The sequence below is a fragment of the Dermacentor albipictus genome, chromosome 1 (assembly GCF_038994185.2).
Source record: "Dermacentor albipictus isolate Rhodes 1998 colony chromosome 1, USDA_Dalb.pri_finalv2, whole genome shotgun sequence".
Taxonomy (NCBI): Eukaryota; Metazoa; Arthropoda; class Arachnida; order Ixodida; family Ixodidae; genus Dermacentor; species Dermacentor albipictus.
Window position 1 is genome coordinate 96,116,794 of NC_091821.1, and position 21,607 is coordinate 96,138,400.

General features: G+C 47.2%; 1 protein-coding gene across 6 annotated transcripts in view; it reads right to left on the minus strand.

Moving 5' to 3' along the window:
- The window catches only part of LOC135902635 (breast cancer anti-estrogen resistance protein 3 homolog), a 252,610-nt gene that overhangs the window by 46,813 nt on the left and 184,190 nt on the right, over nt 1-21,607 (minus strand). For 5 of the 6 annotated variants that reach the window (XM_065432828.2, XM_065432830.2, XM_070523630.1 and 2 more), the window contains exon 4: nt 16,939-17,017. In XM_065432828.2, coding sequence (XP_065288900.1) covers nt 16,939-17,017 — 79 coding nt within the window. Of the gene's footprint in view, nt 1-14,522; nt 15,025-16,938; nt 17,018-21,607 lie in introns of those variants that run through there. The other variant, XM_065432832.2, reaches the window with a different exon arrangement.

Below are 21,607 nucleotides of genomic sequence, written 5' to 3' on the forward strand. Positions count from 1 at the left end.
GAACAAACCAGCGCAACAACGAAAGCAAGCGTCGGTTCCTCATATCTATCACTAAACTGCGTATAATCAAGCAGGGGGCGATGAATGTGCTCGGCACAATAGAGATGAAATTTTCCCGATGCCATACGTTCTTAAGTGAGCCTCAATGCATCCTTGGCAAGTCTGAGCAAACCAAGATGTGAAGAGTCAGTTTCTCTTTCCTTTTTGGCATCCAGGCGGAACATCTTACATCGCACTTGGTCAACTTCGCGGGTTGTGTCAGTTTCACATTTTCCTTGTTACAAAAATGCCATTGTGTCAGCTACTGTTAAAAGAGTCGAAAAGACGTGCTCCGGCTGCTTTTAGCCTCACACGCTGTCGTACCTCCTCGCTTCTTTAGCGGTGATGAGGGTTTGCTAAACGAACAACTTCGTTAGCGCATACGCGCCTCTGTGCGGATCGCGGGCGCGCACGTCAAGCAGCGCCATTGAGAACGTCGACAGAAGAACGCGGCAAGCTTGTGGACCACGCGAGCCTGGGGAGAACCCCTCCACCCCTCCACCCCCGACCCGCCGGCAGCACGCTTTGTTATGACAGTGCTGACGGCAGCCAGATGCCCAGCTGGCCTCGTGTTCTTCCTTGTCGTGCTGAGCGTTTCTCTCACTGTCCCTCCATCTCGTTCTCTTTCAAGGCAACTTCCACCGGAAGGGCCTATATCCCAACGCACACGCTCGCTGGGTGGTCAACACGCGCAACACTCCAGCGCAATTAACACAACACGGCTGTTATCCTCTGCACTTTTTGTTCGTGACAATGCAAAGCTGCCACGGGCTTTTGCATATTACATGTTTAGGACGTTGAGCGATATAGAAGCGTTGAGTGCGAGCAGCGCATTCGCTTCGGGGAAAGACTGGCGCGGATGCACTCTCGAGCTATCCACTCTTTCAAAAATTAAAATGAATTAAATTATGGAGTTTTACGCGCCAAAACCACGATACGATTATGAGGGACGCCGCAGTCGGGAACTCCGGATTAATTTTGACCACCTGTGGTTCTTTAACGTGCACCTAAATCTAATAAGCACCACAGGTGTTTTTGCATTTCACCCCCATCGAAGCGTGGCCGTGATTAGATCTTGCGACCTCGTGCTTAGCAGCGTAACACCAAGCCAGTGAACAACCACGCCAGGTCATCTACTCGTGCACCATACGGGGTTTGTGTAAGAGATTGTTTTTCAGGCAAGCGACCATGCAGCCAGCGTCAAACGCACGAGTGTTTCCGCAGCCTCTGCTCCGTGCTGTGCGTGCAGGAGCGAAAACATTCGCGTGCAGACAAAAATAAATTGTTAGTCCAGTCATGGCCTCGTGGTTGAGATTACGCTTTGGCTGAGGGAGGATGTGGGTTCAAAACCCCGCTGTCGCTGGTTGCCCACCGGTTATCCAAATGGGCGTATAGGCTTCCCCCGGCCCGACAGGCGGATTTCCTTAGGGGTGAATTGTCCTGGGGCATACGAGCCCGCGCAATACAAATCTCGTCGAACCCCCGTCGGCACAGAAAAACCACGAAAAAGGGAGTATGGAACGTTCTTATGGCGGCTATTTTCCTAGGGTATCCGAAAGCACCTATTAGCGGAGACGCCCTCGGGTTGGAGATAAACACCCCTTTCCCGGCGTTGAGGTCACGCGTTAATGGCCGAGCTGCAGGCCAGGAACGCGCTCGCACCAATTCTACCGGTAGGTACCGGTAGGTACAATTTTACCGGCAGCTCTAGTCTGCCTCTCACAGCCGGGGCGGATGCTGAGGCCGTCTGTGGTTGGACAAGAGGCGCAAAGAGCCCACGCCTAGAGGTATCTACAGGACCCCCTCTCGAGATGCGAAACCCCACAAGAAGCCGAACACCAGGCTTGGGGACATCTCCATCCAGTAGAAAAAGCGGTGAGTTTCCGGCGGTGTCCCCCCCCCCCCCTTTTTTTTTTTAACGCGTGGTTACGAACACCGTCGAGATGTACCTGGGAATGCAGAATAAAACGATCGACTGATCCCTTCGTAGGTCTATCACTTCCAAATACGGAAAGTTTAGCTCATTTCGCGTGCAACGGCGCCACTGAAAAAAAATCGCGGGACCGCAACATTCATATGGGAACGTATTACCAGCGAAGCTGTTTAGGCTGCACGCATGGGCTGCATACATTACGAAATCATACATCCGCCTTTTAATACGGCACCACGCTACGCCGACACAAGTGCCGCCGCAGTCACCGCACCTGCGTCCATGCATATGCCACAACCGCTGCAGCAGCCTCGCCGTCACCTCCGACGCGCGTGACGTTATAACCACAGAAGCCCAAGCAACTTGCACAGGAGCTGTCGCCACACCCTTTCCCCCTCTCATCATTCGCCAAAAGGACTTCAAACAAATAAAGCGCACGAATGCCAACTAGCTACACGAAGTGCACTTTCAAACATATATATATATATATATATATATATATATTGTTACTCTGACATCGCCGAATATATGTGGTTCTATTTGGACCCATGATATTAAACTTATTTTTGGAAGTTGGCGGAGTGCTTGAAGCTTTCACCTCCTTCGCGGGTCGGTGGTTCGGTGCACACATTCATGTCGCCTGTATACGGACATAAGCCGGCCAGGATATCCCCTCTTGGAACGCATGCGGGGCATGCATACAGGGGCTAGAGGTAAACAGCTTCGCTGTAAAAAAACGAAGACGGCTATTGTGTTCACCATGTCTATTTTTCCGTCTTCGTTTTTTCTGTGACGCCATTACACCAGAGATGGGCCTATAGGTCTGTTCGATTCGCCTGCACTTTCTGAACCATTTCAGGAGGTGCTGAACTTAGATATTCGTTTCAGCAGTTCAACATGGCGGCATCTGCACGGCGCCATTCGTTCCACAGAGCACAGGCTTCACGGAGGACGAGTTCACAGCATTATCTGCGCTCGTGAGATAGGTAGTGCAGGGCTCGTGCAGGTCATACCGTGCCGGTTCAGCACGAGTAAGAACTGGCCTTGAACTGCCATAAACTAGTTCACGAAGCGCACAGCGAGTCGGATGGATCTTATCACTCGCGCATGACGCACAAAAAGGTTCCTAGCAGGGCGAGGGGCTTCGTGGGAAGAAAGCAGCCGAGTAAAGCGAACGCGGGGACATGGATGTAGGAAATGAGTGGAGAACTATACTTGAGGTGATTCGTTGCCGCATGTTAACGTGTTTCCATTTAGGGAGACTCGCCGCTGCATTCTAGGCTTGGCGGAGAACGCCATGAAAAACATGGCGGGAATATTGAAAACCGACCAAGTCGTAGGACAATGTACCGTTTCTTTCTTATTTCTGTTTTAAACCTTAACATATTTCTTTAAGAAACCACATGCGGCAGCCCTATTCCGGTACTTCGGCTGCATTAGTGAAGAGGCGGATATTACTTTTACATTAAATTGCAAGCTGCATTTAGCTAATTAACAAAATCCCACTACTTCCTTCAGGGCACATCCAAGAAAAATTGGGAATTGAAGTCGGTCAGTCTTCGAGGCATATCCATTCGTACCCTATCGGAAGGACTATTCGAGTAGTAAAACCTTCGAATCGAAGAACGAATACTCGAAGGAAATACTGGTTCGAATATCAAATTGAATATTTTTTCATACATAAAATTTATAAGAGAATGAGTGGTGGGATAAAAACTTCATTATTATCAAAGATTACGGCTATTCTTCAGTGCATGTACTGCTGTGACAGCTTAACCAAACCGCTTTGACGACATAAAAATGGAGGGTGACCATGTTGTGTGATATGTAATGAAAGATGCGCAGCTAGATTCGAGTAAAGCAAGAGTAATTCCTTGGTTAACCTCTCTGCATTTCTTTCTTTGTCTCTATTTCTAAAAGTGTTGTCAATAGATCTTACCGGAGCATGCATATATATATATATATATATATATATATATATATATATATATATATATATATATATATATATATATATATATATATATACACACACACACACACACACACACACACACACACACACACACACACACACGGAGGGCGGGGGCAGCCAGATTAGAAAGAAATTGTAAGGCGATTCAACCACAAGTTGAAGTCGATGAAAGAAGGAAGTCTTCCTGAGTGAGTTGGGGGTGACATATGTGGGCGGAGTCATCGCACCCAGTACTCTAACGCGTCAACCCTCGGTTGAGGGGAGCAGGAGCGTCGGACTCTCGCATTTCTTTTACTGCGGTATCTTCGGGATCGGCACACACATTTAGATTGCAGAATTTCCAGGATCGGCCCACATTTTGACGTACGTTGGCGTGTTAATTATTTCAAATAATTTTGGGGGTTTTACACACCAAAACTACAATCTGATCATGAGGCACGCCGTAGAGGGGGGAAAGCGTCCAAGCCGTAATGGTTGCGGTATCGGGCTTCTGTGTTACAGTTCCTCTGTTTGAATGCGGCCGTCGGACATTTTTTTATGGATTGATTTATTTAAGAATTGACAGTTTCACCTCAACGGCAAGCCGTTGACAGCAATGGCAATTGTTCAACGTTGTGTTGGGCTCCTAGGACAGTGCTCAAAGAATATGCGGGTGCGACATCTTGGCGCGACGCAGCACTCAAGACCACTCCTGCATTGGCAGAAGAAGTAACAGCACCTGTCAGCTACGAAACGTCTCGCAACGCGGGCGTGATGACTAGCGCCGCCAGTGGTGTTGCTCCTCGCGACGCACGTGGAGGCGAGACCGACGGGAAGCCGTCAGTGTTCGGAAAGCAGGCCAAGCGTCTTTACGCGCTGGCTTGCATGCTGGAAATTCTTAAGGACGCTCTATCGTGTGTGGCATAACGTTTAGAGTAGTGGGCTTCTGTGCTGGCGGTTTTGTGATCCAATCGCGCGGGTGGACATCTTTATTTGTTAATTTATTCGTGGATAGTGTGCCCCAGCTAACGTCAGCCAAGCTGTTCAACGAAAAAAAGAAAAAAAAAGAAAGAAGGTGCAAGATAACATTTCAATACCCACGGTGTTCGGTCGTCAGAATCATTACGAGCGAACACTGTAGGTCTTATAATTGCATCTTGCACCGTGTTTAATATGTCTGGTTTTTTTTTCTTGTTTTTTTTGTTTTGTTTTTTGTCCGTTGAACAGCTCGGCTAACGTTAGGTGGCGCACACGGTATATGCAGGGTCCTGTGTATCTCGCTTAACGTGTTCTAAAGAAGAATTTGTGCTTACCGCTGCACTGTCATTGCTGAAATGTTACAGAAGGATAACATTTTGGAGCCTACGTCGTTTAGTGTAACACTTAACCACAGTTAACTGCCTGGTTTTTTTACAAAACAGTTCAAGTTTGTCTTCGAGTATGGCTGCTGTGCTGAGGGAACACCCTCAGCACAGCAGCCCGATGTGCTACCCATTCGATTACGGACTATACCCAATTACCCATGGGCGGGAAAACGGTTAAATACAAAAAAAAAAACATACGTAGATAGACGCACGTGCGTGAAGATACAAAGCGATAGGTACAAGATAGACACAAAGTGTGTGAAGTAACCCAAGAATGCTCCCGCATTAAAAACAAGCAACCCACAGAAACAAGACAAGGCAAATCACCGCACGTGCCGTCCTGCAAAGTCGGTTCAAAACGACGTGGCGCTGCGCGCAGTGATCGTCAGAATTGAACATGTGCGCTCTGTTGCAGCCGGTCTTCTTTGTGGTGTCCCTTCTGTGCACAACACGTTCGATTCTAACAGTCGGTTCTGTTCAGTTGGAAATTTAAGTCGAAAATTAGCTCATCGTCCTTGTCTATTTATGTCCGCGTCGCTAGATAAAGCGTGCGCACGGGCGGTGAAACCCGTTGGCCCAAAGAAACTAAACGAGGCGTGAAGCGTGACACGGGCAGCGTTTCTAGCGCTCTTTACGCACCTAGTTTCTGAATCGGGGCGAGGAAATGTGAAAAACATTCCACAAGCGCCTCTTAAATTGAGCACTTGTGCTGCTCTCTGTCTTGCCGGAGTCCTTCTTTTTTGTTTTGCATTATTCTTTTAGGTATACCATGCCATGAACCAACTCGCCCATGCAACACATCTCCACAACGGCTGGTTCCTTTCAAATTGCGTAAATTGCCTGAGCCTCCCACGGCGACCCCTGCAAGATGTCGTTGTATTATAGGCATTAAATCCAGTACTTCGACATAAATAATCATTTTAGTTAATTGATGAACAGACTGCGATGGCTACTCGCCTATCGTCCACAGGACTGACGGCATGAGCGGCGAAGAAAGAGTTCGCGTAGCGCTTAAGTTTATTTCTCTTTTTAAATGCGTTTTTACTAAGAAAGAAAGAATCACTTGGCGTATATTGCTGTAGAACTGCACTTTAGTGATGATGCAAACATAGTGAAAACACGCACGCACAAAGAGAAAGACAAAAGCAAAGGAAAGATATAGAGGTTAACAAGAGGATATCTCCGGCTGGCTACCCTGCACTAGGGAATAGGAAAAGAGGTGTGAAATATCAGAGAAAAGAAGTACAGAAGGTACGGATGAGCAATAGGAGACCGCGTGTGACAGAGATGTTTAGAGAGGTGATGCATGTGAGAAGCCCTTGTGCGAGGAATCAGGCTAAAATTTTTATAGACACCAATCATCGATCAGGTGACGCGGACGGTTTGTGTGCCCGATACAAACATGCCTGTAAATTATCTTGAACAGACACTCACGTGCAGACGGCCCGGAGTTAATCAAGTCACGTCCATTGCGCACGGAACGCCGAACCAGTTGCAAGAGCAAGTAAGTAATCATGCCAAGATGAACCAATTAGTTCGGATTTCCAGCGCTGAAAGGTGTGACCCGCCTGCGCAAGATGCGGCTTGGTCTCTACTAAATTATTGGTATGTGAGATGTGAGATGGCAGTCGCTAATTCGCTTTCATAACTATCATACGGCCAAAATAGCGTACGGGTAAGAAAGACAGGCGGTACGTACAGTCAATCTCGAAAGTGAAGCTAAAGGCGACCATGTCGAGAACGAAGCCGAAGCTTATATCACCGTCGGTCTCATGAGTAACAAGCAGCGCACAAAAATTATATTGCACTAAGGAGTCTGTGTCCTCCTAGTTCATGTACCCTCTGTTTTGCTTCCCAGGCATTGCACTGAGCGACCGCGTCAGTCCCTCCAAGAAAGGTGAATCATTGGAGAACAATCGTCAGCTTGAATGGGTGCAAAAAGAAATGCAAAAAAAAAAGCAATAATAACAGAGAAGGCAACATGCTCTTGCGACTTCCTATACTCACAGGACACGCAACGTTCGGCCTGTCGTACAAAAGTGCGTCAAACTCCACCGCAGTACGCCTACTTTAAAACTGCTTCGCATCAGCGAAGACGATAGGCTGCACCGAATTCGCGCAGCACACAGCCAAGCCGGCCCCGTCATTACAAGAGACATGCGCACGACGGAGGAAGAGGGGTGGGGGGACTACAACGAGACGAAAGAGGAGCCAACAATGGAAGCGAGCCGTTCTCTGGCTTCCCCATCCCCTCTCAGTCCTGTCTCCTCCCTTCTTTTTTTCCTTTGTTTATTACCAAAATCCTCGGTCGTCAGTCTAGAGGGGGAAAAAAAAACACGGTAAAGCGGGGGCGACGACTTGAGCGCGCCTATTTTCCTGCCCTTCTTCCCAGAGCCACCAACCACCATATGCATGCAGCCACCAAGCGGGCCTTAGCGGGTCCGCAGCAGCAGGCTGAGCATCCTCCTCCGCACGGGCGTCGTTTCGCTGAGATCATTGCTCGCGACAGACAATAGCCGTGGGTCTCCGATTTCGTGGGGCGCACCTACCCCCTGACAAGCCGAAAGAAACGAGGAAAAAAAAAAAAAGAAAAACGCGCAGTACGTTCATGTTCGTCCACGGAAGTTGGCCGTCGCGACCTAGCCAGTAGACCTAGATATGCACCGTTATCTGCCGTCGTTATTAATAATTTCTGTTCTTAGTATGTGCGTGCGGCTTTGCTCGGTGTGAAGGTTCCGGAACGCAGAACCCACAATGAAGCAGCATTTCCTCGCGACCTAAGAGGGAGAATCAGGAGTCAAAGGGTGGACTCTGAACTTGCACGTGCAGCTGTGAAGAGACGCTCACACACATTATCTGTGTCCGCACGCGCTCAAGCGCCGAGAGACAACTGTTGTGCGGAGTGCTGAACCAATTGGACTGTCAGAACTAAAAGCTTTAGGCCAGGGCTCCCAAAGAACATCCGTGCTGAAGGCCTTATTCACGTTACCACGATTCCTGCAGTCTACCGGTCTTCGTGCAAATCGCACGCGACCTGATATAGTTATACCGGGTGCCCAAACTATCATGCACCAATACTTAAAAATAAAGAAGTGCCACGTTGCTGGACAGAACCAAGGTAATGTTGTTTGCAGTCGCTTGGAGAAACTCAGACGATTTTTCTAATTCCGCCTAATTAGATAATTCGTCTTAATTAATAAACTTCTCAAATATTATAATGAGATAAAAAGTGTCAATGAGAAAATTGTAGAGCAACGTGAGAAACTCCCTTTACAGCTTTCTGTTGCTCAATACGTGCTACATAAGAGTTTTTTCCGAGCGTTAAAGAAGCCCGCGAATACGCGCTAAGTGCCTCGAGCGGCCAGTCACGCGGCAAATAAGAACTATACGGTACTTGAGGTGCTTCGAAAATTCGCTTTAACGGTCGCCCTACCCGCATGCATCATATGAATATTTTTTCACGGTTTGTATGAAAATTTTCTTGGTACTCATGATGTTCCTTCGCGTGTTTAATTAGTGCTAGATGATATGCTTGTTTAGATACACATTACGTATTTTTATAGTGGTTGGGCCGAAACGGCTTGCGTCTCGCAGGTGCGAATGCTCCCATTCTGCTATGTATGAGGGTGTTAATGACGCAACGTGTCACCATGAGCATGCTGTAAGCAGCTGTGAGCTCTTAAGTAGCTGGCATCACCGGAATGAGCAAGGAAAACTATCGCCATGCCCAATGGCAAGCGTCATATATCTGTATACTCAGCAAAAAAGAAAGAAAGGGAGGGATCACGTCACACCTTTGTTTCGTTGCTTCAAGCTAGTTCTATCTCCAGATTTTTTTCCTCGCACTATAGTGCTACGGAGCTGGTATAAGATTCCCTATGGATCCTGCGATGTCTATAAGTAATGTATGTCATACGCGATAGTTCAAAAATGATACGTTGGGATATGTGGGGTTCCCCACATATCCGAACGTATCATTTTTGATACGGGAAAGTCAGCACAAAGTTAAGAGTAGGGTTAATTATTATTATTATTTGACATGCTGAAGCAAGCTTTCAATTGAGGGTAGTTCAGGAAACACATCAATAGTTAATCATTTTCTCAGAAACACTTCATGTACTCTCCATGGCCAGAAATAAAGGCGATCATGTTTTAATTTTCCTTCATGCGGAATGGCGCTTGTGAGGTTAAAGGTCGACATAATAATCGCTGCACTCGGATGCAATAAGAGTTTATGATGATCTTAGCACCGAACCTCATGTTCCTTCAAAGCTCATTGCGTAGTGCAGCGCACGTAAATATATGCTGGGCATTATACAGGTTACGAGAAGCAAACGTTAACGCATTTATTACAGCGAAGCTGTACATGGCTAGCTGATTCGTCTGTCGGTCGCCTGTACGCCGAAAACCCCTCCAACGCAACCCCATGCGCATGCGCGAAAAACAAAAGAAAGAGGCGCGCGATTAGCCAATACCACCTCGATAGCACGAGGCCTGCTTAATCCGATCCATGACGTCACACAAGCTGGCCCGAAATTTCCATTGAAAAGGCTGGCGTGATGAAAGTGGTGACTTCAAAAAGCACTGTTGCCTACTCGGGACATCCCCATTAGATTCTATGGCTGTCGGGCCGGGTAACGTGACGTCATGGATCGGAGTGAAACTTGCGCTATCTAGGTGGTGTTGGATTCGCGCTGCGCCAGTAGACCTCGTTGCTCTCCGTCGCAGCCGAGCGTGCGTGCAGCAGTTTCTCTCCGGCTCCGAAATGGGTAGGCCACGCATCATGCGTACTCCTCAGGAGCAGCCAGCTTTCGATCTGCGAGGCCGCGAGCAGAACCGGGAACGAGCTCGTCTACGCCGTGCCGATGCTGCAGCCCGGGCACACAAGAACAGGCTCGTGCAGCCGAGCGCAAGCAGCAACTGCGTACCGAGGATCCGGCAGCCTACCAAGCCATCGTGTAATGAACCACCGGGATTAACCCAGTGATAAACACCAGGGCCACACGTTTTAGCTTCGCTGGTTAACCGTTTGTACGGAGTGCTTGGGCGGTGATATTTCTTTCTTCCGGAAGAAGGTGCCTGCAGCGCTGTCCTCAACCTCCTTAGTGCTGGAAACAGGCAACGGCCGCTCTTTCGCCGGAGGGAGGGAGGACTGCAGTAGCGGGAAGCCCGCTGGGATAGTATGGCCCGGACAAGGGACAGAGCGGTATTTTGTGCTCGTAAGGTCCGCGCTTCCTCGTCGAAGCTCCGTCTCAGTTGTTCTGCTAGCGACACTCGAGAGCTCCAGTTCACGGGTGGTTTTCGTCCGGGAGAGGCTCGCAGTATACACAGTCGGCAACAGTGCCGTCCCACCTCACGTCCATCCCTTCCCGCGCTGGCCCGCCATTCAAGGGTCGTTCTCCAACAAATGGCTGAGTACTGAAAGTATGGCACTCGTCCCATCTGTTTTTAAGCGCCCAAATTAATACGCTGGTCATGCTTGCATGTGAACAAGTAGCGAGAAAAACACTCACTGATGTTCCCTGCCAGACGATAATGTGCGTCGGCACTGCGGTCATAGCCATCGCGTGATAGCTGGAAACGTGGTCTCTCATATAGCGGAGTTGCGTCGCTAGTTTGCGATGCCATGCTGAGAGCCGACCAGCTTCTGAGCAGCACCACGCCCGCGTGGCTCTCTCCGTCCGTTAAATAGGTGTCCTTGAGGCGCACTTATTTCCCCGGCGTGCATAGCCGCCGGCATCGTCTCCATGCCGACGGGGGGGGGGGGGGGGGGGGGGGGGGCCTCCCTTCGGTCCGCAGGCCCACCGCCGGTTCTAAAGGGCCCTGCCGGCCTTGACAGGCGCGGGGGAGGGCTGATTGTTCCGTGAGAAAGGCGCACGGCGGAAACGTGACGCTACCCCAGAACCCGTTCCTGCCATACCATCGCAGAGGCCAACTACAGGGAAAGCGTGGAAAGCACGGGTGAGCGGTGGGACCACTCAGCCACAGAGAAAAGATGTTCACTGCGACGAACAAATAAGCTCGTGTGTGCCCGAGGTGTCCAGGAACATAAAATTCGAGTCAGGTAAAAACGTCCATTCAAGGTGAACCTACGGTTGGTGTATAGAATGGGAAAAGCTGTGTCTGAGCACTTCTCGTGAAAGATGTACCTGCTATCCGAAGCAGAACAAAATGTTGTGCTAGTTGGTCTTATATAACTGCTAACTGATCATCCTACCTTCCTTTGTGTGTGTCTTTTTTTTTTCTTTGCGATAGTTCACCTCAAAAAATATGTATTATTATTCTCGCCATTGCTTCGGACATCTGTATCCTAAACTTTTAAGGAAATAGCATACACATGAACAAGGCGATAACAAAAATGTGCGAAAGATGACGTCTTTAGACCGAATATGTACATGCGACGAGTCACTCTCTCCCATTTCACCCTAAAAAACCCACGTCCGTTTGACCCAGTCGAAAAACTTCAGGTTGAAAATATACTTTCTTACGTGAATCTCACACGTCTTGCACAAAGCCACAACTTGACAGCTGTTGACACTTAAGCTCTCATAGATTAAATGGACTGACAACTGGCCAGAGTATGTTGCGAGACATTGGTGGAAACTAAATGACCATGATTTACAATGATAGAATCCGCACGCTGTTCGTGACTTCAGTAGGAATTATAATTTGAAATTCGCAAAGAAAGCCCCAAAAACCAGTAAGTAGTGAGACCTGGCGGTGACATTTTCTTACTTCGGATGTATTCTATTATATTACTGTACGTAAGTCGACTGTTAATATGTACATCATAATCATTGCTTAAAATAGCAGTTGCTATATTATTAGACACTCGCGCCTTACTCTGTGCTTCCGAAATCGAAAACGCACGCGTGGCTACGGCAACACGCCGTACTGCATATCACGTGTAAAGGCGTCGTTTCGTTCGAACATCGATTTGGTAAACAAAATCATATTTTGTTACAGCACAGCCACACTTGTCGTCTGCCTCCCACTCTGTGTGTCCCTGTGTGTCTTCTTTTGTCCCGTCTTTTAATCGCGCTACCGTACACCCCTTGAAGATCCCACTAACGCCGGCGTATAATCGCTATCGGGTTCACCTATCACAGTTTTCAGCATGCGTCCAGTGAACGGCTACATCCTCACTGCAGATCGAAAATTTCTGAGAAAAAATTTTTCCACGGCGTTTTCCGCGTTAGCACTTCATGATTAGACACTCTGACCGGTAAGCTTTCCAGTGTACTAAAAAAATTCGTACCATGAAAATTGGTTGTCAGTCCTTTATGATCGAAAGTTGGGCGAGTTGGTACGTACAGATGATAAAGGTACAGCGTGGGGAAAAAAGGGTACACGGACAACTCGAGGGCATACACGACAAGCAGTACTTTACGTGTCTGCTGTTATATTGTACGCGTATTTTCTCGCGCTCTGCTAGATTGAGCAATACGTCTTCTAGCACACATTCTAATTACGCGCTTAGTACCAAATTTCAGGGGCCCGAGAAAAAATAAAGGTGTTGCATTAAATAATATTGCTTTTGATCAAGTGGAGTGTTTACGAACAGCAACAGCGCTTATAGCAAATGACAAAAAAAAATTGCGTGACAAAATCCGACCGCCGAATGAAGGGTCGACATATGACTGCCCTGCAGATAAAATTTGTAAATGGTTGAGAATACGTTTTATTGTTAGCTGTTCATTCGTTGCAGTTGTTTGGGCGCGTTACTTTTTTTTTTTTGACCCATATAGTGCTATAACATACTCATTGTAACTGATGTTCTTTGTTGCTTCATATTTGTTTGTTTATATGATGTGCCTTCCTAGCCTGATTGTTTTGTATTGAATTGTTTAAACATCTACTATGTCTAGTTTGATGACAGCAATGTAACCGCAACTCCTGTCTTGGCTTGTGCTGACAGTATGAATAAATAAATAAATAAATACACATACCTATAGGCACGCAAGCAGAATACATATACTGTCAATAGCAAAAGAGACTAGTGCACCTCCTATAAAAAGCCGAACAAACAGAGGAATCGGTAATGTCTTGAAGTTCCCCAGACACCTGCTTTCGAGGTTTGTTCGTTTGTTTTTGCTTAGGGCTAAAATTGATTTTTTTTTTTTGCGAGAGAGGATGGTTATCGGAAGGTTCGCGATGGATTTGTCGCTAGCAAGCCATATTATGCGCGCGCACACACACACACACACACACACACACACACACGATATATATATATCGTTTGCGATATATATATATATATATATATATATATATATATATATATATATATATATATATCGCAAACGCCACAAGTGTTTAATTGTGTAAACAGAATAGGCCGGTTTGCTGGTTCTGCTTACACAAGACTTCGATATTAACAGCACACTACGTTACTCGGCAAGCTCTGCATCAAATACGCTGAGAAGAGTTGAAAACGAGATGGATTGACATAGGAATGTAGGAGTTCATTATACGTTAACGCTAGAACGATGTTGTCGGCGAAAATGCACGTGCAAACAACAACGCAGACAGCGCGCGCAGACTTCGAACGTCGCGAGGGCTTTTCCGCAGTGCACATTGACGCGCTCCGCGGCACGCCCACTTTGCGACGAACAAATACTGTGCTGGAACCGGGACAATACAACTTGCGACATGCTTATTGGCACTTATGGCGCGGCGGAAACTAGCTACTTCGGTTATAACATACGAAAACTGAGCTGAGGAAGGCCTGCATCGATCGCGCATGAATTCCCTTTCCCTTGCTGAGCCATAGCGTCTCCCATCAACACGCATGCCGAATACGAGCAATGAATTAGCTAAGCACCTAGGTGAACTGAAAGTCATCTTCACGAAATCTCGCTTCTTGTCCTAAACTCGCGTGCACTTGTTTCGTCACCCACTTATCGCGCGGCCAAGACTGCATCTTCATGCCGCCGCTGCTATGGATGCAACTGGCGAACGGATAGCACCCGTACAACAGCCGACGAGAACACAAGTTTGCAACGCGCACAATTCTGCCCGAGATTACGATCGCGCAAGGTGAGCTCAGTGACCTGGAAAAGCAATGCAGCTCCTGAATGCCCGTACCACGCAATAATATATATATATATATATATATATATATATATATATATATATATATATATATATATATATATATATATATATATATATATATCAGTTTGAACTGAGAAAGGATCAGTCCGGCTACTATGAGAAGCAGCAGCACACTCACCGAGCTACTCTTGGGCGCGTCGAGCCGGTTCAGCCTCAGATCAGGCCGCCCATCTCGGGGGTCACTCACACCGCAGCACGTCTCAGCTGCGACGCGGCTTGGTCCGGCCCTACCGAGACCGCTGTTCCGCAACAGCGCATAGCCCGCCTGTGTCGGACGTGAACTAGAGGAGCGCGCGCGCAGGTCCGGTCGATCAACAAACTCTGCCGCCGCTCCCGGCGTGGTTCGTCCACAGTGCGACGTCCCTTCCCGGGTGACTGATGCGTGGTTCCCTGGATGCGTCCGGGACAATGCCCCTTTCGCTTCAATGTGGTGTGCTATTTGAGCACTACTCAGTAGCTCGCTGGATTTCACAGGAGCCTGGCGTGCAGCACTACGACAGCGGCCGAACGTAGCTCGGCACCAACCACCACGAACCAACCTCCCGCGCGCGATCGCACACGCCAACGCACGCAGACCTCCTCGCCCGCTCGATCATCTGCCAGCTAGCCCGTTTTTCGCTTTTTGTTAGTTCGCTCGGGGACGCACAGTTTGCAGACCCCATTCGCAGCGAGGATATGCTGGCTCCATCTCTCGGCTATTTGCAAAAACACGCACGAGGGCGCCAAGTTCAAATACGTTCAAATTCAGTTCAATACATTCGAAAGCAAGCATTATAATTATTGTTCAATAATCCTGAAACCTTGATTTGAAGGTACACGCAAGGTCATAGAGATAGTCTTTATTATACAATTACAGTGCTTTAAGGAAAAAGAGGGAACAGTGTAGATGAACCTTGGACCTGGGAAGTTCGGTAGTTTTTTTATTCGAAGCTTCAGCATCAACTGATCATTCTGACACATAAATTCTGCACTAACTACCACAGCTTCTACTCCAGCGTGTCCTGTTCACTCCTCCCTGTGTCTTAATATCAGAATGTCATATTTCCAACTAGTTCACCTTTCTGCATTAGATATTGGCTTATTGGTTCATTGTCGACATCAGAAGCACAAGTACCAAGAACCCTCGAAGAAAGAATTAGGGATAGAGCGAGGAGGAGGTAACCACATTTCGCTCCCTGTAACAGCCTCATTTCGCTCCCTGCGAAATGAGGCTGTTACAATCGACCAGCGGGCGTAGTGACCTTCAAGCCTCTCCTGCACCATTGCGACGAATCGCATTGAGGAGCTAACAAAGCGTCTCCTCGGACAGACCTGCGGCGATAACAAGGCGAAACACGTTTGGGAGATCGAGTGTTGCGTGATGGTTCACTGTCGCCGTCACCGACGATGGGAGCAAGGAACTCCAGGAAAAGGGCTTTCTACGGCGTTTCCTCGCAAACTCCGGTGACCACCACGGTCGTTTGACAGACGCTCCAGCTAACTGCTGGGTCATCCCGGGAACCAAGATGCGTCAGCTTGAGTCAATCGCGACAATCCCCGTCCACGAAGCTCCCCTCCTTTCTGTGTGTTCAGTGAACAAAGGTGCCGGAGTGATTGTGTGCACCCTCGCCCTCAACGCGGATCCTTCGGTCACTTTGGACGCTCCGATTGGACGAAGGTGGGACCGCAGATTTCCCTGGCCTAGGAATCTAGGGAGGACATAGGGGGTTTAAGCGAACTTCTTCGGCTCCTCAGTCTGCTTCAATTCAGTCATACACTATCTACATGAGGAGTGGAGAACGCCTCAACGCTCTCCACTCCTCATGTAGATATTGTAAATTAACCTAGTACTCCTCGTACTCGATGAGAACACGTTCCTCCCTCCAACAACGTCCTTAGCACGGGTGATCCACCTACCCCTTTTGACATACCCGACACCAACTCATACAAGGCCGACTTGGGAAAATCGACCGGGCTTCGTCGACTTACTGACAACCAGCATGACGCGTTGCCCGACAAGCAGCACCATGTCATACACGCATATGTCATGTTAGCTTGCACCTTCGCACAATACTGCCGTTGCGTGATAGTCAATAATAGCAGTTATGTTATTTTAGCGAAATTTATTTTACGTGCGTATCTATATTAACGTCTCACAAGTCGTTCTAGCCATTTAAGTTCGTTTGCTACCATATGAGTATAACATAGCACACGTCATGCGCACAACAGTGAGACCGTTGAGAGCCCGCACGCCACTCGCAGCCAGAAAGCTGGCAATGAGCGCCTCTCATTTTCTTAGAATGTGTTCAATTTAAGGAGTTTTAGCACTAGGTTCCACATGGGCCACGTCGGTAGGTGGGAAGTGATTTGAGACTGTGCACACAAAACAGAAATTGCAAAAATAAGGAATAGCAAGGCGACAGAAATGGCGCCGCGGACTTGCTTCTTTTAGTCCTTTATGCGATTCAAAGACTGCGAGATACCAACGAAGAGACACAAAATACAGTAAGAAAAAAAAATGGAAGAATGAAAGCAATTTAACAGCCTTCACTTACTTTTCCTTGGCCTGGACAAGGGAGCTGCTGCTTCGGAACCGTGAAGAGAGCAGCGTGCCGCCAGTCTTGACACGGTTTCCTGTTGCAGCACGTGAGAGAACAAGGGAATAAGGATCAAAACCTGAAATCGGAACTACCGACGTAAGATACGTCAACCACACAGAGGGAAACAGCAGCAGTATAAAATAAAACCATCACTATGCTTCAGCGATCTCTCCGGCTCTGACTTTATTTAGTGCGATAGCAGTTACACCCGCGATTCCCTCAATGACCCCAACTTTGTGTAAAACTCTTACGATCCTGTGGAAACTCCACCAACATACAACGACGACAACAGAAACATCACGGCGAAATTATGATAGCGACGCCATGACAACGACGATAATAGCGGCGTAATGACGACATATACAATACAATACAATACAATACAATACAATACAATACAATACAATACAATACAACCTTTATTGTGCATAAAGAAAACGAAGTACATATAGCAGGCCTACCAAAGCCTCAGAGGGCTTGACTGGCAGTGCCTGACAGTCAGGTCACAGAAAATTGCACAGGGTTAAACGGAATCCTGCATTGAAAGTCGCGTGGGACATTCTGCGAACGACTGCTGTATCACGCACACGCTATATGCTACGTATTGCCTGCGAAATATATGCGCAGGTGCAACTGCTCTCCGAGTCAAGATCGCGCAAGCTACAGATCTCGCACAAATTGACAACCACGGAAGTTAGCGCGTCCGCGCAGCTCACAGCTGCTAGGACAACTCCCACAGCGCTCTTTGGTCATATCTGGCCCTTGCGCCAATAAAAACTACAAAACAACAATTACATCTCCCACACCTTTGGAGCGCATAGCTGGCGCGCAGGTATAGAAAAAGCTTCTTTTCCGCCGTGGTTGCTCAGTGGCTATGGTGTTAGGCTGCTGAGCACGAGGTCGCGGGATCGAATCCCGGCCACGGGGGCCGCATTTCGATGCGGGCGAAATGCGAAAACACTCGTGTACTTAGATTTAGGTGCACGTTAAAGAACCCCAGGTGGTCGAAATTTCCGGAGTCCCTCACTACGGCGTGCCTCGTAATCAGAAAGTGGTTTTGGCACGTAAAACCCCATGATTTTTTCTTGTAAGTAAGGGCGTTTTGCGGCGTTTAAAGGGTAAAAAAAAAAAAAAATGTGTCCGAGTGCGTCACTATTGATGGAGCTCACTGACTGACGGTTTCACACGGGCTATACGTTGAAGGCTTTAGACAGCGACGTGTAGGTTTTCGATGATTTGAGAACACTACATCACGCGAAAAAAAAAAAAAGCTTTCTGTTGTGGCGGTGGTGGTACCTATAGAGAGGCGGGTTTAGCCTGGCGATCTAGGCCGGCCATTGACCCGCCCAAGCATATCATGTGACTCCGAGCCTCGTCACCAAACGCCCAACATACTAACCTTACCGTCTTCAAAGCCGAACTTCGCGGGTATACCTTGCTTGCTAAAAGTAACCACACCAATATTAGATGAAAGAAAAATTTATCCTGTGTTCCGTATGTCGATCGGTTTAAAAAGAATATAAAGGATTATCTTTTAAATACTGACTAGTTTCTGCGATATCAGCTTTCCTATACTTAGGAGTTTCGTGCGGTCGTTTACGTTCAACTGCGTGATGCCCCGTTTAAGCATAACTGCGTGTAACTGTGTATTGTCCTAACTGATTTTGAGTTCAGATGCTGCTACCCTGATTAATAAGATTAGAACGTTGCGATATATACAGGGTGTCCCAGTTAACTTGGACCAAGATCTTAAAAATACCCAAGAGCTCTAGAGAAATCGTACCGACTGCATAGTAGCCGTAGTCGTATGTACTTACGGCCAGCATTTTTTTCATCACGAAGTATTACTTAATTAATTACTTTTAATTATTGAACTTTTTAATTATTGCTTGAATCGCAAACATATCAATTACAAAATTGTAGGGCACCTGAAATAACCTCCGAATCATGCAGTTATTTTCTGCTGAAGTGGCCCGGGTTGTTTCTTCCAAGAAAAAACAAAAGCCCGCGAAATACGAAATAGATGCGCACTGGCACGCTGCTACTCAAGCGCCTACAAGCAACCATTGAAATATATGCGGCTGCATTCTCTAATCGCAGCATCGTACAAGGCTCCGCAACGCTTATCAATGCGTCAGCGCTGTATCTGTGGCTATTCGCTTGGGGGCGCTTGAGTAGCGGCGCGTGAGCGCCTATCTATTTCGTATTTTGGATGCCTCGCGCGCTTTTGTTTTTTCTCGGAAAAACCAATGAGGGAAAGCTGAGCACTACACAAATGCTTGATTCGGAGGTTATTTAAGGTGTCCAATAACATTGCAATGGATATGTTTGCGATTCAAGCAATAATTTAAAAAGTTAATTAATTAAAAGTAATTAATTAAGTAACACGTAGTGATGAAAAAGGTACTGGCCGTAAGTACATACGACTACGGCTACTATGCAGTCGGTACGTCGGTACGATTTCTTTAGACTTTAAAATATTGGTCCAAGTTAGCTGAGACACCCTATATATATATATATATATATATATATATATATATATATATATATATATATATATATATATATATATATATATATATATATATATATATATATAAAGAACAGATACTATACGTTTACCCGTCATCGATTTCCCTGATTCACGCGCAAAATCAAGAATATTCAAAATGGCCACCACTGTCCACGCAATACCTCTCCAGAAAATAATTCCTGGTTACGGCCCTGTACTCTACATATCCAGGCTATTCTCACTCAGGTCTTTGCTGCTGTCCTGCATTGTATGTTGCTTGCTGCTTTAGGTGCTGCGGACTTTTCGAGGGAAGTTGATTGGCTTTACTAGCCATGTCACTTGTGTTTGCTTTTTGTAAGCCTCGAAGGGATAAATAAATCAACACGGGATCATCTGCGCAACCTTCAGCGCAACTTTCAGCTACTAGACAGCTGTTATGCCGCAGGCCGCAGTGATGGCACATTGGTAACTGTGTACATCGACATAGAAACGTTAGTAGGCCGACAAAATTCTCAAGCCTTGACTATACTATCACGAGATGCTGCAAGCAGGGTTTCACAGGCCGACGCTCCACTGCACTAGTTCTTCCGCGGCAGCTACGGCTATCCTGCACTTCTCGCTTCGCTTCGCCCTCGTTACTGATTTAGGGCTGTACCGTGCAGTGCGGCGCGAATTAGAACGGGTGTTCCCTTTAGATCACTCTATACAAGAACTTCGACATCATTCCCCATACTGCGCGATACATGCTGTTCACTTGTGGTGATCTGCCGTCCGATATGTTCTTTCGTCTTTTTTTTTTTTCTTACCGGAGCGCACAGTTTCTGGTAAGCGCGTATGTTGGGCCGTATAAGCTTCTTACCAATAGTTTCTTCAACGATTCACTTCACTCAAATAGATGTGCACCTAAGGGACGGATGTGATAAAAGTGACTTTCTGCAGTACTGGTAGCCTATCTTGGTGAGGTGCTTATCCTTGCCACCCTTTTAGTGCAAGCTGTGGTTTTCGAGAAACAAACAAAAACAAAAAGAACTTTCCCCGGAAGTGCGAAAAGAGGTGTCTAATGGTGCACCCTGTGTGTGCCATTGCGACTGCCATTATACTTTGTGCCTCTGGTGACGTTCCTGGAAGATGTCATTTATTTATTGCTGGAAATACCATGGCCAGAAAAGAGAATGTTGTAGCATCAATTAAAAAAAATGGATCTGCGGTGGTGGTGCTACCTTTCTTTTAATACTCACTTTTTAATTTCATTTTGTCACCGTCGTGATGACGACACGACCGATAAACATTTCTTGCTGCGGACATATAAATACGAACGAGACTCGACAAGGCAGCTTTGGCGTGGAGTGCGGCATAAACACCTACATTCGCAGTAATATCTACGCTGAACGAGCGCCGTCTCAGTGGCAGGCTACCGTTACACAGGGTGTTTCTATTTTTTTTAATTTTTTTAGGTATACACATTTATAGGCATTTTTTTAATCAAAATGCTACGAAAGTCGCGAACATGGCGTTTTTGCAGCGAATTCCTAAGCCAGTCGGACATACTTTGCTGCTAACAACACGAGTTTCAGAATACTAATTAACAAAAATTCGCCAATCTTTATTAGAACCTTGGGAGCAGTAGCTTATACAGAAAATTTGAAGGCAGTCATAATTTTATTGCCCTCCCACTTTTAAATACCTTGAAAGTCCCACCTAACTCGGGATATTCGTCACCAAATTTCAGCGCTCAATCTAGGCAATATCAAAACCGAACGCGCCGGAAGCGCGGAAAAGACCGCCCCCGTGTCAGATGGAAATTTCCCGAGACGAAAAGCGCGACGGAGCTTGAACGCGGCCGCCAGTCGCGGCTGTGGCGGTGTGCTGCCAAGCACCGGGATCAAATCCCGACCGCCGCGGCCGCACATCGATGGGGGCGAAATGCGGAAAACGCCCGTGCGTTGGGTGCACATTAATGAACCCCGGGTGGTCGAAATCAATCCGGAGCCTCGGCGTGCCTCATAATGAGATCGAGGTTCTGGTGCGTAAAACCCCAGAATTCATATATAGTACACGTTTTTTCCTGACAAACATCTGCCGCGACGTGCCGTATCAGTATTAGCCACGACA